The sequence below is a fragment of the Cheilinus undulatus genome, linkage group 12 (assembly GCF_018320785.1).
Source record: "Cheilinus undulatus linkage group 12, ASM1832078v1, whole genome shotgun sequence".
NCBI classification, from domain to species: domain Eukaryota; kingdom Metazoa; phylum Chordata; class Actinopteri; order Labriformes; family Labridae; genus Cheilinus; species Cheilinus undulatus.
The window spans coordinates 32,212,603-32,228,087 of NC_054876.1; the positions used below are offsets into that span (position 1 = coordinate 32,212,603).

At 39.2% G+C, this 15,485-nt stretch overlaps 1 protein-coding gene across 2 annotated transcripts; it reads left to right on the plus strand.

Moving 5' to 3' along the window:
• The first annotated feature begins 217 nt into the window (after positions 1-217).
• proser1 (proline and serine rich 1) lies at positions 218-15,189 on the plus strand. Of its 2 annotated transcripts, XM_041801595.1 has the most exons (12): positions 218-775; positions 875-940; positions 2,501-2,569; positions 2,775-2,869; positions 3,000-3,093; positions 3,372-3,482; positions 3,955-4,056; positions 5,713-5,791; positions 6,037-6,129; positions 9,690-11,046; positions 14,031-14,181; positions 14,285-15,189. In XM_041801595.1, the coding sequence occupies exons 1-12, from the start codon at positions 731-733 to the stop codon at positions 14,408-14,410; spliced, it is 2,388 nt and encodes a 795-aa protein (XP_041657529.1). In that variant the 5' UTR covers positions 218-730; the 3' UTR covers positions 14,411-15,189. The 2 variants fall into 2 exon arrangements, with proteins under 2 accessions (XP_041657529.1, XP_041657530.1); XM_041801596.1 differs by lacking the exon at positions 6,037-6,129.
• Positions 15,190-15,485: the final 296 nt, after the last annotated feature.

Consider the following 15,485-nt stretch of genomic DNA (forward strand, 5'->3'; position numbering starts at 1 on the left):
CTGCCTGCAGAAAAGTGCATTCATGTATGGAAAGAAAATAAACTAAGATTTATTGAATTGGTTATTAACATTGTTCAAAAATCAAAATGTTAGTCTAAAATATATCTTGAACTAACAGTTACTTTTTATGTTGTAATTCTCGTTTTACACTGTTTATTTTCTGACAGGCACCTGCAGGGCTCTCTACGGTGTTGACGTTCCCAGCGCCAGCTGTCAATGGATGCTAACAAGAGTGCTACGATGCTAGCACGCTAGTTGGTTATATTTGATGAATCAGACATTTAATCGAGTAGTTCGTTGTTTGCGCTAGCACAGGATTAAATCTTATCGTAATGAATCGATGCACGCATTCAGTTTTTCGCATTTCGAGCATATTTTTGCAGAGCCTTGCTCACAAATAGGAACGCTATAGCGTGCTAGCTTGTTGTTAGCTTCGGACAAATCTGGTGCAGAAAGGCAGATTCTTGTTTAGAAGTCATTGTTCGTGAGCGGAATTTTGGATCATGCAGCTTCATCACATATCTGCAGATATTTAAAGTTTTTAACGATGCTTCTGTAGCAGTATGAATTTAATATAAGATACACTGAATCAGTTGAACAGACGTTTTAATGTACTTTTCCTAAATGACCTTATCTTTGTTATTTAAAAAGATTAACTGGTAGTTTGTACCAGTTGTTTAAAATTATAACTTTATTACTGTCATAAAGGTGAAAGTGTTTATCTGTGATCATGGATAAGAAATCATTTGACATTGTTTTGGATGAGATAAGAAAGGTAAGTAGGGTCCAGGAAATATTAAAGTTTCTTCACTGTCTTTATGTTGTAAAATAGTTTCAACCAGAGAAGATTGGTTTTCTATGTATTTTGTTTCAGTGCGTCCTGACCGATCAGCGGATCAAAGCGATTGAACAGGTGCATGGCTATTTTTCCAGTGAACAGGTAAGTGTGCGGCTTCATTGAATGATTACGTCATACTCAGTTTTACTACACCTCATACTCAGGGCCCACGAGAGATAAGGTTCTCTTTGTATTAAAACTGCTGAATAACCATGTTAAAGAAGTACAGGACAAATACAACCCCAATTCCAAAAAAGATGGGTCGCTGTTTAAAATGTAAATAAAAACAGAATGCAGTGATTTGTAAATCTCATAAACGCATATTTTATTCACAATAGAAGACTGACAACATATCAGATGCTGAAACTGAAACATTTTATCATGTTGTGAAAAATATTAGCTAATTTTAGATTTGATGGTAGTAGCAACAGATCTCAAAAAAGTAGTGATGTGGCAACAAAAGGCTGGAAAAGTAAGTGATATCAGTGAAAACTGATGAAGGAACATTTTGCAACAAATTAGGTTACTTGTCTACAGGTCAGTGATATGACTAGGTAAAAAAGGATCATTTTAGTCTCAGAAGTAAAGATGGGCTGGAGTTCAACAGTCTGCAAGAAACGGCAAAAATTGTGGATTAATACAGTAAAATGTTCTTCAGCATAAAGCTGTGAAGGCTTTGAATACGTACCATCTACAGTACATAAAATCAGAAGATTCTGAGGAACTGTAGAAATCTCTGCACTAAAGGGACGAGGCTCAGTATTTGGTGTTTGTGATCTTCAGGCCCTCAGGAGGCACTCCGTCAAAAACAGGCATGAGTCTGTCCTGGAAGTCACTGCATGGGCTCAGGAACACTTCCAGAAGTCATTATCTGTCAGTACAGTTCCCTGTACCATCCACAAATAAGAGCTGTGTAACGCAAAGAAGAAGCCATATGTGAACACGTTCCAACAACAGCACTAAAACTCATTTTAAAAAACACAGAGGTCAAATGGAAAACTGTTCTGTGGTCAGATGAATTGGAATTTGAAATTCAGCTGCATCTCTGATGGTATGGGGTTGCATTAGGGCCTATGGCGTGTGCTACGCATCTGGAAAGACACAATCAATGCTAAAAAGTAAATAGCAGTTTTAGAGCAACATATGTGACCGTCCAGACAGTTTTCACGACATACCACAGCCATCACAGCAGCATGTCTTCATAGTAAAAGAGTCTTGGTGCTGAAAGAGAACATTGGAGCATTATAAAACTAAAAAATCTTTTCTTTTTAATTTTCCCATGACTCTTACATTAATTTCTAAAAGCCTCCTGCAGACAGGTGTTACAAATTCATATTTTGCTATAAACTTTTATAGCAGTGCTTCCAAGACCTTGGCATTGTTAAATATTTACACATCAGTGTTACTGTATACCCATGTCAAATGTATGTTTAATAAGTAAATGAACAATATGTAATAACTTATATTTATCTGTTGTGTACTGAGGAAATACAGACGTATGTATGTGCAATTGTCATTTTAATGCACATGGCAAAAAGAGAAAACTCGCTAAGTGTTGGAAAAGGTTTTTTCAGTAAAGTGCTTGTCAAATGTTTTACCTTTTTTTTATCAAAGAAGTAGATAGTTTTAAAAAAAATTTCACACTTATTTTAAATTTTTTAGGTGATGGAGATCCTGAAGTACTTCTCGTGGGCAGAGCCGCAGATCAAGGCAGTGAAAGCATTGCAGCATGTGAGGAACAGATGTTTTAAATAAATTTCTTAATATGTTTATCTATTTGTATTGAGCTTGAAATAGGCATAAGGGAAGTTTCCTAAACAAAAACACAACATCTGTATTCTGCCTAAGCTTAAAACACTATTTATATGTTGAAATGTCACCTCTCTGGGTTGTTAAGGTTGGCTCAAAGTGTTTGTAAATGTTATGTTTCCTTTAGAAAATGGTTGCAATCCCTACAACCAAAGTTGCAAATATCCTGAACTGCTTCACCTTCTCAAAGGACAGACTGGTTGTGCTGGAACTGATAGCTTTGTGAGTACATTTTCAAAATTTAAGCTCACAAATTGTGTTTCCGTTTTTTTCATGTGTAATATAATATCAGTCATTATTTTTGTCAATATTCAAGGTGACTTTTCTATGTTGTATTTTTGCCCTTATACAGGAATATTTCAGACGCTCAAAACTATCGTCCTGTGGAGGATCTGTTTCGCATACATGTGTCAGAGAAGAAGCGAGCTCGCAGGATACTTGAGCAAGTAAGTTTATCTCTCTCAATTAACCCTCAGGTTTTATTTGCACTCTAGGTAGGTCATGAAGAGTCCCTTTGGTAGATCATAATTCCCAGAGAACAAAACGTTGCCTAGTGTGATCCAAAGAGACCAGCAACTGATGCAAAAAGAAAACAATAAATAGATTAAACAAGGCTTAAGAAATAGCAATGCTAATCTTTGGAAGCCAAATAACTACATTTTTACCGTTCTGTACAACACACACTCATAGCTGCTTAAATATTAATACTTTCTTCCCACACTAGGTGTGTAAAGTTGGCTGCAAGGCACCTGTCGCCATGATATCATCCTGTGGCATGATACCAGGAAATCCATACCCTAAAGGAAGGCCCAGCTTGGTCAGTGGTACCTTTCCGGTAAGTCTGTGCTGGCATTTTTCATAAGCTTTTCTGAAAGTTTCTCTGCCCTGGGTGTAAGATTTATAACCCCCCCCCCCCCAGTAAAAACATGGAATTGGGATTTTATCATGGAGGTCTACATGATTTAGCCATGTTACTCAGGATAAAGGTGGAAAGCACAAAGTTCAGAATCACATTTTAATATTTGTATGTCAAAATAGTCTATCATTTAGAAAGAGTTGAATTGCTTGCAAATTATCATCAAATGAGACGTAAACTGAATATGATCAAAGTAAGTAGCATAAATAAGATAAGAGAAAGAGAAAGTAAGACCTAAAAGATATTTATTTATACTGAATAGATAATTTACTCTACTTCGATTTTTAATCAAAGTAGCAAAAATGCAAGCTTCCCCCTCCAGATTGTCTTTAATAGTTTTTTTGTCATCTTAAGGTCAGTCTGATAAAAGTATTGTTGTGTGTGACCAAAGGGAATCCCTCCAGTGAAGAAAGAAGCTGAGAAGAAAGATGACACCTCTAACAGTCTGGATGGAAAAGGAATTGCCTCTCGGATTATCGGACCGTTCAAACCAGTAAGCACCTGTCCTACACCTGGATGATGTAACAGTGGAAAGTTTCCATAAGAGTCTCATGACTGAGTCACTCATTTTATTGTTTATGTATGACACACATACTAACCTACTTCTCTTATAAAAGATATTGATTTAGCTTTGAAAATTCTGAATATACTCACACAAACATCTTCAGCAGGGGACATCAGAAAAATAATGGCATGATAGATACATGGTTATCAGTTACACACATTATAAGCCACTATTTCTATATAACCTGAAAGGTGGTGGAGGGTGATTGGGTTCTGGTTTTCACTCATGCAAATAAAGACAATTTGAATATATTTACAAATAATTGTTTTCAAATACTGTTTATAGAGACAAAATATGCTTTGTTCTATGCATATGTAACTATACAACCTCATTTGTTTGAAATTCAAGTTTTTTATTCACTTTTCAACAACAGCAACAGTGCAGCATTCTTGACACTAAAATACAGGAGAATTAAAGTATCAATCCCTTCAACATCTACAGGTGCATCTAAAAAACTAGAATATTGTGAAAAAGTGGGAGAGGCCACCGGGGCAATCTTCAGGCACACTCGCTCGAGTCAAGGATTTAAGTAAAAAGCCTTTAATATATAACCCCCAATAATGGTGAGAAATTTCTCACCATTATTGGGGGTTATATATTCCTTCTGAGATTTTCTGTAGCCTGGTACCTTCTAGCTTGTGTGGATTCAGCCTTCAGATCATATAATTCTCTAAATGAACCTCACCTGTGTCAGTGCTTTGTTCACGCCCTGATGAAGACCCTGCATGGTCGAAACCGGTCGGCTTTCCCCGTGATTTTTATTGTTTTATTAGATATGCCCTGATGTATTAAAGACTTTTTACTTAAATCCTTGACTTGAGCGAGTGTGCCTGAAGATTGCCCTGGTGGCCTCTCCCCTGTTTTTTGAATATACTCCTCATTCTTCAAGAGCACCTGGCTTCAATATGGAGTTTTTTTTTTTTTTTTTTTTAATATTGTGAAAAAGTTTTACTGTGATTTAGCTTAAGAAGGGAAACTTGCATATATTCTAGACACTTCTCATGCACAGTGAAATATTTCAAGACATTTTTTGTTTAATCTTGATGATTACGGCTTACAGCCCACAAAAATAAAAAAAAATCCACAATCTCAGAATATTACAATATCATAAAACAAAAGTCCACAAAAGGATTTAAATACAGAAGTGTTGAAGACATGCCGTGGAATGTGTGGGCGGGGTGACACCAAGCAGACCTCCTAGAATGTCCGAAACCTTAATCCATAAAGGATGCACCATGGTGCACTCCCCACTCATACACTGACTTTATTGTTATTTAGATGTGAAGGACTGTATCATACAATATTATAATGTGATGCATATCGAGTCAAGTGTGTCCTCCTATCCCTTACACATTGTAAATAGCTACAGTGTTGTAATTGTAAAGAACTGCAATGGTGATAGGCCTCAAATATGGGAAATTATAAAAACAGACTTTTAAAAGACAACAGAAAGCAAAATGTCAACCCCTTTGGCTTTATTTTATTTTCTCAGTTGTTTTAATCTCTTTACATCACCTTTGAGTTGCATTATATATTGTCAAAATAACTTGCTTATAATCAAAATGTTTTCTTCTCTTTCTACAGTTTCCTTCAACTTACAACCCCCATCGGCCTGTGCCCTACCCCATCCCACCGTGTCGACCACATGCTACCATTGCACCAAGTAAGAAACAGCCCATTTCCACTCTGTTCTCCTGCCCGATACAGTAACCTAACACTGAAAACATCTTAAATCAAAGCTGCTTTGAGTGGTTTTAACGACTTTGAGGCATATTTAATCCAGCTATCTTGCACTGGTTCAGGTATAGGTATTAATGGGGTGTGTTTTGTATCTGTGTGTGATTCTTACATTTGTGTGTTTGTATGAACGTGTGGTGGACATTGTTAATGTTTGCAACTGCTACTCAGGTGCGTACAACAACGCAGGCCTTGTTTCTATGGGAGGGGTTATAACAGCCAACGTGCCCCCTCCCCCCTACAGCTCCACCCACAAAATAGCAGGTATGATTCGAGTGTGTGTGTGGGATGTGTGTGTGAGACAGCAAATAGACTCTTTGAAGCTTGTTGCCTAACTACCTGGCATGCTGCTTACCTGCGCTTCTCAAGCCTAATCAGGTGAAGAATGTGCTTTTTTATTTCTGCTGGAGATGATCAGTTACACTGAGTGACCAGAAAAACAGCAGTGCATTTGATCCTTTAATTTGGAACTGTTTGATAATGTTGATTCATTTTTATGTGTTTTTTTTTTTACAAAATATCGATATTCATTTTTATAGGAGGTAATTAAATTTGTCATTTTTATCACCTTTTCCTCAGAATTTGTTAAGAAAATTGGCAAAAAACGGAAAAAAATCAGTCCAGTAAATAACCACAGAGGGAATTCACCACATTCAGGCAGAAGTCAAAAATTGTGTTTTATTCTTCAAGGCTGTTGTTTTGTTGCAGTGTGGGCAGCTACTTGTGCTTTCTGGTCAGTCAGTGTAGAAATCTGTTTTGGTGAAATATGTGGATGAATCATCAGCTGCCTGGACTGGGAATAACTTTCAACTAATATCATCAATCTTTTTTTTTTTCATCTGGAATCATGCTCTGTGCTGGCATTTAACCCGCATTGCTTGGGAAACCTTTTTTTTTTTTTTTTTTTTTTTTTTAAGCACCCGCTCATCAATTTTCTCTACTGAAATACAGTGCTTTTAAAAAGTATTCACTCCTTGAATGTTTTACCCTTTTATTGATTTTATAAATCAATCATGGTCAATAGAATTTGGCTTTTTTTGACAAAAAAACTCTTTAATGTAGAAGTAAAAACTGATTTATACAAAGTCATGTCAATTTAACAAACATATGTAAGGTAAAATAAGTGACTGCATAAATATTCATCTCCTTTAAAGTGACTGACCTAAATCAACAGACTCCAGCCACCTGGTCTCACAATTAGTGAAATGGTGATGACCTGAGTGCAATGAATGCTTCTCAGATGATTTTGGTATAAAGACACCTGTGTCTGGAAGGTCCAGTCACTGATTAATCAGTATTCCTGGCTACCATTACGACGTGCAAAGAAAAGAACATGCCTAGCAACTAAAGAGAAAGGGTTGTTGAAAAGTATAAGTCGGGGGATAGAAACAAAAAATTGCCAAGGTACTGAACTTCCCCCAAAGTTCAGTTAAATTCATCATCAAGAAATGAAAGGAGTATGGCACATGTGTAAATCTGCCTAGATCAGGCCGTCCTCACAAACTTAGTGACTGTGCAAGAAGGAGACTAGTGAGAGAGGCCACCAAGACACCTATGACTACTCTGAAGGAGTTACAAGCTTCAGCAGCAACAACTGTTGCCCAGGTTCATCACTAGTCAAAGCTTTACGAGAGAGTAGCAAAGAGAAAGCCACTGTTGAAAAAAACTCATATTAAATGTCAACTAGAGTTCACCAGAAGGCATGTGAAAGACTCCATGGTCAACTGAAGGAAAGTTCTTTGGTCTGATGAGACCAAAGTGGTGCTTTTTGGCCATCAGACAAGATTTTATTTTTTATTTTTTGTCAGACACCAAACACTGCATTGCCAAGTATACACCATCCCAACTAGCACGATGGTGGCAGCATCATGCTGTGCAGGCACTTCTCACCAGCTGGCTCTGGAAGGCTTGTAAAGGTAGAAGGTAAATGAATTTGTTAAAATAAAGGAAAATCCTGGAGAATGTTCTTATTCAGTCGGCAGGAGAACTACAGCATGGAAGAAGATGTATTTTCCAGCAACAAAATGACCTGAAGTTTACAGCCAAAGCTACACAGAAATGGTTTAAAGACAACAAGGTGAATGTTCTGAGTCAGAGCCCAGACATCAAACCAGAGGAAAATTTGTGGCCGGACTGAAAAGAGCTGTTCACGCCCAATCCCCATGCTGCCTGACAGAGCTTGAGTTTTGCAAAGAGGAATGAAGTAAATTGCTGTGTCCAAACATTCAAGCCTCATTGAGACCTATCCACACAGACTCAGTGCTGTGATTACAGCCAAAGATTCATCAACTAAATACTGATTTGATGGGAGTGAATATTTTTGCAGGAACTTGTACATTACATATTTTATTTAATTGACATTACATTGTAATCGGTTTTCACTTTGATATAAAATATTTCTTTTTGTCATAAAAGCTACCTTATATTGCGCATGATTGATTTATAAAATCAGTAAAAAGGTAAAACATTCAGGGGGTGCATACTTTCATTAAGCACTGTACATCTTTGGGGAGGTATGTAGCTCTGAAAGAAGTAATAAGACACCACTGAAAGTACTATTTTTCTTTTTGTGCTTTATTGTATTCAGTTTTTCTCCCAACTTCTGAATAAAATATTCGTATTTAGGTTTTTTCCCTAGAAAATGGTATGGATGGTGTGTGACAAATTTTAAGACCAAAAACAAATTTATATTCGTTTTTAAACAACAGAAAACTAGGATATTGATTTAAAAAGAATTCAGAATTAAACGTTTTGTGGAATAACTGTAATGTAGTTTTCAATACATAAAAAAAACTCAAATTGTTTCTTCAAACAGCATTTTTAACATGCAGAGAAGCCATTCCAACTATTGTCTGATAGATTTCAATCCTGGTCCACCTCACTGTTAACCTGATACACCAGGCAGACAGTTGCACATATCCATATATTACATATCCACAAAGATTCACAGTTACTGATATTTGGTAATATGATCTGAAGAGAGAGAAGCTCATGCGCCCTAATTCCTTGAAGTCTAAGCCTATAGTAGCATAACTAGGGGCTAGTCCAGGCCTAAACCAGCCTAAATGATAGGTTTTGTCAGCAAGGAAAGTTTTTAGAGAGTCTATCCCACCCTGACTGGGAGATAATTCCAAAGGAGAGTGGCCAACATCTATTGCCCATACTACTTTCGAAGACTGAGGTTACTACCAGCAGGCCTGCATTTTAGGAGCTTAATGTTCACAGGAATAATACAGCACAGTAAGATCTTTCAGATAAGTTGATGCCTGAATATATTATGAAAGAAATCCTTTTTTTGGAATTTGAGAAGTTGGAAGAAATGTTGAGTACAAAAAATGTCACTTTTTATTCAAAAACAAATGTAAGAATAGTTGAATCCTAGAAAAAAACATCATTTTGCAGTGTGCTTTCTTTCTAAAGTTGTATATTTGAAGAATCAGTAAAAGAAGTTAAGAAGGTTCATGTTGACAGATAATTTAAGGTTATGGACTTTCCCCAAAGGCAAAAGGAAGACACAATCCAAATTTAGAATTGTTGGGATTTTTTATGTGATCAGTTGCACGCTGGAATGCTCTCTGGCTTTCCTCCCTGCTGTTTCTTCACTATCCTCTATTAGATGTGAGAAATGGTGTCTCTACCTGTAAATATCCTTGGTTTTAGCTTATTCTGTTTATTGAAAAAAATGTTTTAAGCAGAAAAACATTTGGTCAGGAAGAGATCAAAAAACTTTTTTCTGTTATCTGAATATATTTTAACAGTAGGTTCAAAGAGAGAAATTCTTATGTAGAAACCACTTTCACCCGTGGTATCATTTCTGCCTGCAGGTTACGCCAAACCAGGCAATCCACAGATCACCACACCTGGAGTCAACAGCGGGCCCCTCCTCATTCCTCATGGATCCACCCCTTCTACACCTGTCCAACCCCAGGCTTCTCCCGCTCAGCCGACTCCCACAACCCCCATCACTCCAGTTTTCCCCGGCATGGTGCCCTCTCATAACCCTAATGCCCCCTCTCCCTCCCCCGCTCCTTCTCCGTCTGTGATCAAGGCAGGGCCACAGACCCCTGGTGGCCATGCTACACCCACACCCTCATCTGTCATCAAAGCCCACACCCCTTCAGGTACTCCGTGTGGAACTCCTGTCCCAGGCAGTGGTGGCTTCACTTCGTCTCCTTTTCATGGTGTTTCCAGACCAGCTACTCCTGCTACCTCTCGCAGCGGGACAGACCCCTTATCGCAGACCAACTCAACTCAGCAGAGGGGTTTTCCCCAGTCCATAGACCACCAGTTAGGATCTGCGCACCCTGGCATACACCCACAAGCAGGTAACCCCTCTGGGTCAGTGATCCGGAGCTACACACCATCTGGACCACAATCTCTCCCTCATGGATCATCCAACCCAGCTATTCCGAGCTGTTCCACCCCAGGCCCCAGTCCCAAACCTTCCCCGGTTCATCCCACACAGGTTCAGGCCGCCATGGCCGCAGCAATGAACAGACATTCAGGGGGAAGTAACAGCGGCAGTAACAGCCCTGTGCCCTCAGCTTTCAAGGGTGCCTCTCGCTCTGGCACGCCATCCGTTAGCTCTCTGGTGGTCCAGGGTTCTGCACAGGCTGCCTTGGCACGTTCCTTTGGTTTGTCACATCCTTCAGGTTCTCCTCAAGCCTCTCTCACCAGTCCTGTTGCCATCCCCAGCCTTCAGGCTCTGTCCTCCAGCCCAGCACCCTCACACTATCCCGGCCTCTCCCCCTTTTCCTCCTTAACATCCACGCTCCCTCCTTCAACCATCTCTGCATCCATGCCAGCAATTCCCCCCACCAGCAGCATCTCTAATCATCCTCCCACCTCCATCTACCCAGGACTGGCCCCCAACGCTGCCCCCAATTCTGCCTCCCCATTTGGTCTAGGCCTCACCTCTGCCCCCTCGATATTCCCAGGCCTCCCACCCGGCCCGAGCCCCGCTGCCTTCCCGGGATTGGGAGTTTCAGGAGGACATGGTGCAGGTAGCCCTGTGCTGTCTTCATTCATGGGACTACCTGGGGCAACTCCGTCTACAGTAGCATCAGTGGCACCGCTGCAGGCTGCCGCCGCCGCAGCTGCTGCTGCTGCTGCTGGAGTTCCATCTTCATCCCCAGTTTTACCAGGATTTGCATCGGCATTCAGCTCTAACTTCCAACCAGGGTAAGATTTTACAGAGTCAAGTTTTCATTTGATAACCTAAATATAGTGAGTACTCTCGTATAGATTTCCTCAAACCGAATTTTTTTTGTCTACAGCAGAAGAAAACAGCAATAATTGAGTTCTAGCATTGGTCTTCTTTGCCAATCTTTGTTGTGCTGTAGTACTAAGTAAGGCAGCTCACACGTGATTTCCACTTTCAAGCAAAATGGCATCATAAATCATCTCCAATAATTTTCCGCTTTGCGTTTTACATGCTAAGTGGAAACACTGCCTCTACAAGGAGCAAAGTCCAGCTCCAAGGAGCTGCTGCTCCTCAGACATGTGTCAGACATAGACTTTGGTCTGAGTTGTCTGATTTCCTTACCAACTCCCAGTACTGTCAGTCATATATTATGCATGCTATCTTTTGAATGAGCAGGTGTTGCAAGAACATGATGCCACACCACTGTTGATATTTTCATGCTCTTAGATTGCTTGTGCTTATAAGTAAGTCACTGTGTTCTAATTTTTACAATGAATGCATGGGACTGTAAACAAAAGTGTAACAAAAAAAAACTACAATTACATCAGATAATTGTTAGTTAATTTGAAATATAAATATATATAGTTTAACATTATACTGAATAATCAAACCACTTGTAGATTTTAAAGAAACACATTTAGGTCTATAGTTATGAAATTGTAGGCACATTATTTATTTACAGGGTCCTTGCAGATCCTTGAAAAGTCTTAAATAGTCTTTACCTGCACATTTGAAATTTAAGGCCAAAAAAGGAGTTAAAAAGTGAGATTTTTAAGAGTGAAAGGTCTCAAATTTTTAAGGCACTGAGACGTCCTTATCCAATTTTGTTTTCTAGCCAACCTTATACGACCTTAGTCATCTTCCTTCACAAGTTGTTGCTCTTATTTTGACAGGTCCTAACTGACAAAAATCATTATTCTGGTTTTAAACAGTCAACTGTTCAGTATCCACGCAGCACAGCCTCAAAAATGTGTTAAATATCACCATAGGACATATTGATAAATGTGCCAGAAATCATCAAATCTAGGCATTTATGACCAAAAAATGTCTTATGCCCTACACAATTCATAAACAGTTCATTCAGCCCTGGTCTGGTGTCCCAAAAAATCTTTCATTTTTGACTGTTTATCGTGCAGAACATAGTATTAAATGTTTTCAGTTCCGGTATTTAAAAGTCTTAAACCTGATTTTTAAAAGCATTTAGGAGCCCTGTATTTAACTGATAAGATAAGAGCTCTAAATTTCTTAAGACTGTCACTGGTTGTCTGGATAGTGATCAGATAATCTCTGGAATAGTAACCCCAACCTATTTGGCATTTCAAGTGTTCAACTTATTTTATAAAAAATAACATACAAGGGGTTAATAAGCACGCTCAATAGGTTCTGCTATATATCAGATACATTGCAGTATAGGACAGAGCCATGCTTGCTGTTTCTGTCCTTTACTCTGAGCAAAGCTAACAAGAGGTCTGCCCAGTGTTGGCTCTCACTTCACACTTCATATGAAATAAAAATGGCAGTGAGAGCCCCATTTATTTTTAACTGCAATTTCATGCTTTAGAATTCCAGTTGAAATCATTAGTCAGATTCTTTATTGTCCCTCAAATTACTGTTGTATCCAGAGCACACATAAGACCGCATACGCAAGGAGAACGATGTTACAAAAAAATATAGAAATAATAAAAACGATAAAAAGAACTAAATATATAGAACAATACACAAAATCAACAGTATGGCCAGATGAGCTCATACCAATATAGAAATTACTACCAATTAAGTTAAAGTGTGATGTAGCTTTGCAAAGAGTGTATAGTAGAATAGAGAAACATACGGACTAATTTTCATTTACTAAATGTGAAAGGTAGAGGTGATAAATGAATGAGTCTTTTAGTCTACCTCACAGAGGCCCTGAAACGCTAGCCTGAGGGTAAGCTCAAACTCATTCTGATATAGGAGATTTGGATCATCCAGTATAGCATTAGCCCTCCTCAGGATCTGCCCATTACAAATGGCTATTAGCCCAGCCTGCCAACTTCCTGAGTCATGGCAGCCAGTTTTTAAGTGCTCCCATTAATCGCTGTGAGAAGTATTTTGTTGTAGACACTTGACAAAGCTGCATTGAAACAATTCCCAGGGGCGAAGTGGTTAGGTTATGGTCCATTTACGATGGCAGCTCGGGTTCAAGTCAGGCCTGTGGCTCTTTCACCACATGTTACTCTCTCATCCCTGTTTTTGGCTCTATTCACTGTCCTATCTCTTTAATAAAGATGCAAACAAAACAAAACAAAAAAAACAGGTAGAAAGTAACTAATTATGTTCAGTCAAATTACTGTATCTGAGTGTTTTTTGTGGGGGTACTTAAGTTCCACTACAAGTGCCACAGCAAAGTGTCATCGTGTGGTGATGCAGTGAGTCAGATTTCCAGGGATATCCCTTTAGAACAGGACTTCCCAAACTTTTCAGGCGACGACACCCAAATTAATGGTGAAAATAACAGTGGATCCCAACTGTCCCTAAGGGTAGTTGCAACATAGTTGATAGTGTTCAACATAGTCGAACACAGCTGTGCAAATTCAATAATAGTCTTGTACAAACTTACAATTTAAGGATTTTTAAACATTACTGTGATTTCAGCATAAATATCACCAAATTAACATGTTTTTATTCTAAATTGAACCAATTGTCTGCACATTTCCACAAAAATGGGTAAAATATACATTCTAAAATCATTTGAAATACTCTGGGGGTTTTTTTTGGGGGGGGGGTTTGGAAGGCATCTCTCGGCCTCCTCTTAGTCTCTTGAGACCCCCCCAGGGGTCCCAACCCCCACTTTGGGAACCACTGCTTTAGAATACCGTTTGTCTTGTGAATTAGAATATCAGTAATTGGCACCAGTAATTTCACTATTGTATCACATGTCTGGATGAGAATTTATTACCTGATGACATTGTGTGTGTTACAGGTTGAGCAGTGGACTCCAGCCTCCAGGGAGCAGCGGCTTCCCCGGCTTGCTGTCCTTCCCTGGAGTACCAGGCTTCTCTCCCTCGGCTTCTCCTGCTGCTGCTGCACTTGGTGGCCTCCACAACCCGAGCATGCAGTCTGCCCTACTGCAGGTAGCTATACAGACATGCACACACAGATAGGCCATGCTCTGATAGTGAAATCATTTGAATGTCAGGTGGATAAAGCCTAATTACTTTCCTTATCTCGTTCCAGGCTCATCCCACGTCTGCCTTGGAGAGTTTTCCCCCTCAGCCCAACACTTTCACCAACTACCCTCCAGGACCAGGAAACCCCTTCCCCCTCCAGCCAGGCCTGCATCCCCAGTTGGGCTGGCAGTAGATACACAATTCTGTTTGAAACACTGACTACACAATCAAACCATCCCTTATTATAAACCCCACCATTCATAAACGCTTTTCCTTCTGGCCTTGAACCAGAATAATTAGAGAGTTTAGTTCTGTTTATGTTACAGCCAGAATAACTTTCTTCCTGAAGGAACACTATCATGCAAACAGATGAAGCAGTGTTAGGGCAAAGGCACATGTCTTAAACTATTCATAGTGAACAGTTGTAAATATCAGTTGTTAGGTTTTACAAGTAGACTGTGAATGGTTTTAATGTTAGCTGGATTTGGCTGTTTTTATGAACATTCATTAGTGAAATATGAACTATAGACATTTTAAATTGTACATGATTTCATGTAATGATGCCTCAGTAGTCTAAGGTAGTATTTAATGTCCCATCTCAGTGAAGACGACATGATACAAATGAAATGCCCTGAACTGAAGATTGAAAAGTTGATCATGAAAGGAAATTTTCAGACCATTTATCTCAGGTCATTAGATATATACAAATGTATGAATGAATGTATTGTGTGATACTAAAAAATAGGGCAGATGTATTGTTTGACACTAAGAAATACAGGTGGGAAACCAGAAGAGTGAAATATTTCATGATTTTTTTTTTTGTTTAAACCTCGATGACTATGGCTCCCAACTTACAAAAAACAAAAACCCACTATCTCAAAATATTAGTATATTGTGGAAAAGTCATAATTTGCAAAGGTTTTCTGAGCCTTCATTCTCTCACTCTGGTTTAGTACACACAACTGCAATCATGGGGAAAACTGCTGACTTGACAAATGTCCAGAAGACAATCATTGACAAACTATACAAGGAGGGTAAGCGACAGAAGGTCACTGCTGAAAGGCCAGGCTGTTCTCAGAGTGCTGAATCGAAGCATGCTCACAGTGAAGCCAAAACTCACAGAAACTGGTTGGCTGGTCATGGTTTTACTGTGTTTGACTGGCCAGCCAACTGCTTCTATCAGAGCAACCTGGGCTTCATAACTCCCCAGCAGTGCCACGGACTGATTGGCTCCAGGCCACGTTGCATAGATGGAGTAATTCATGCAA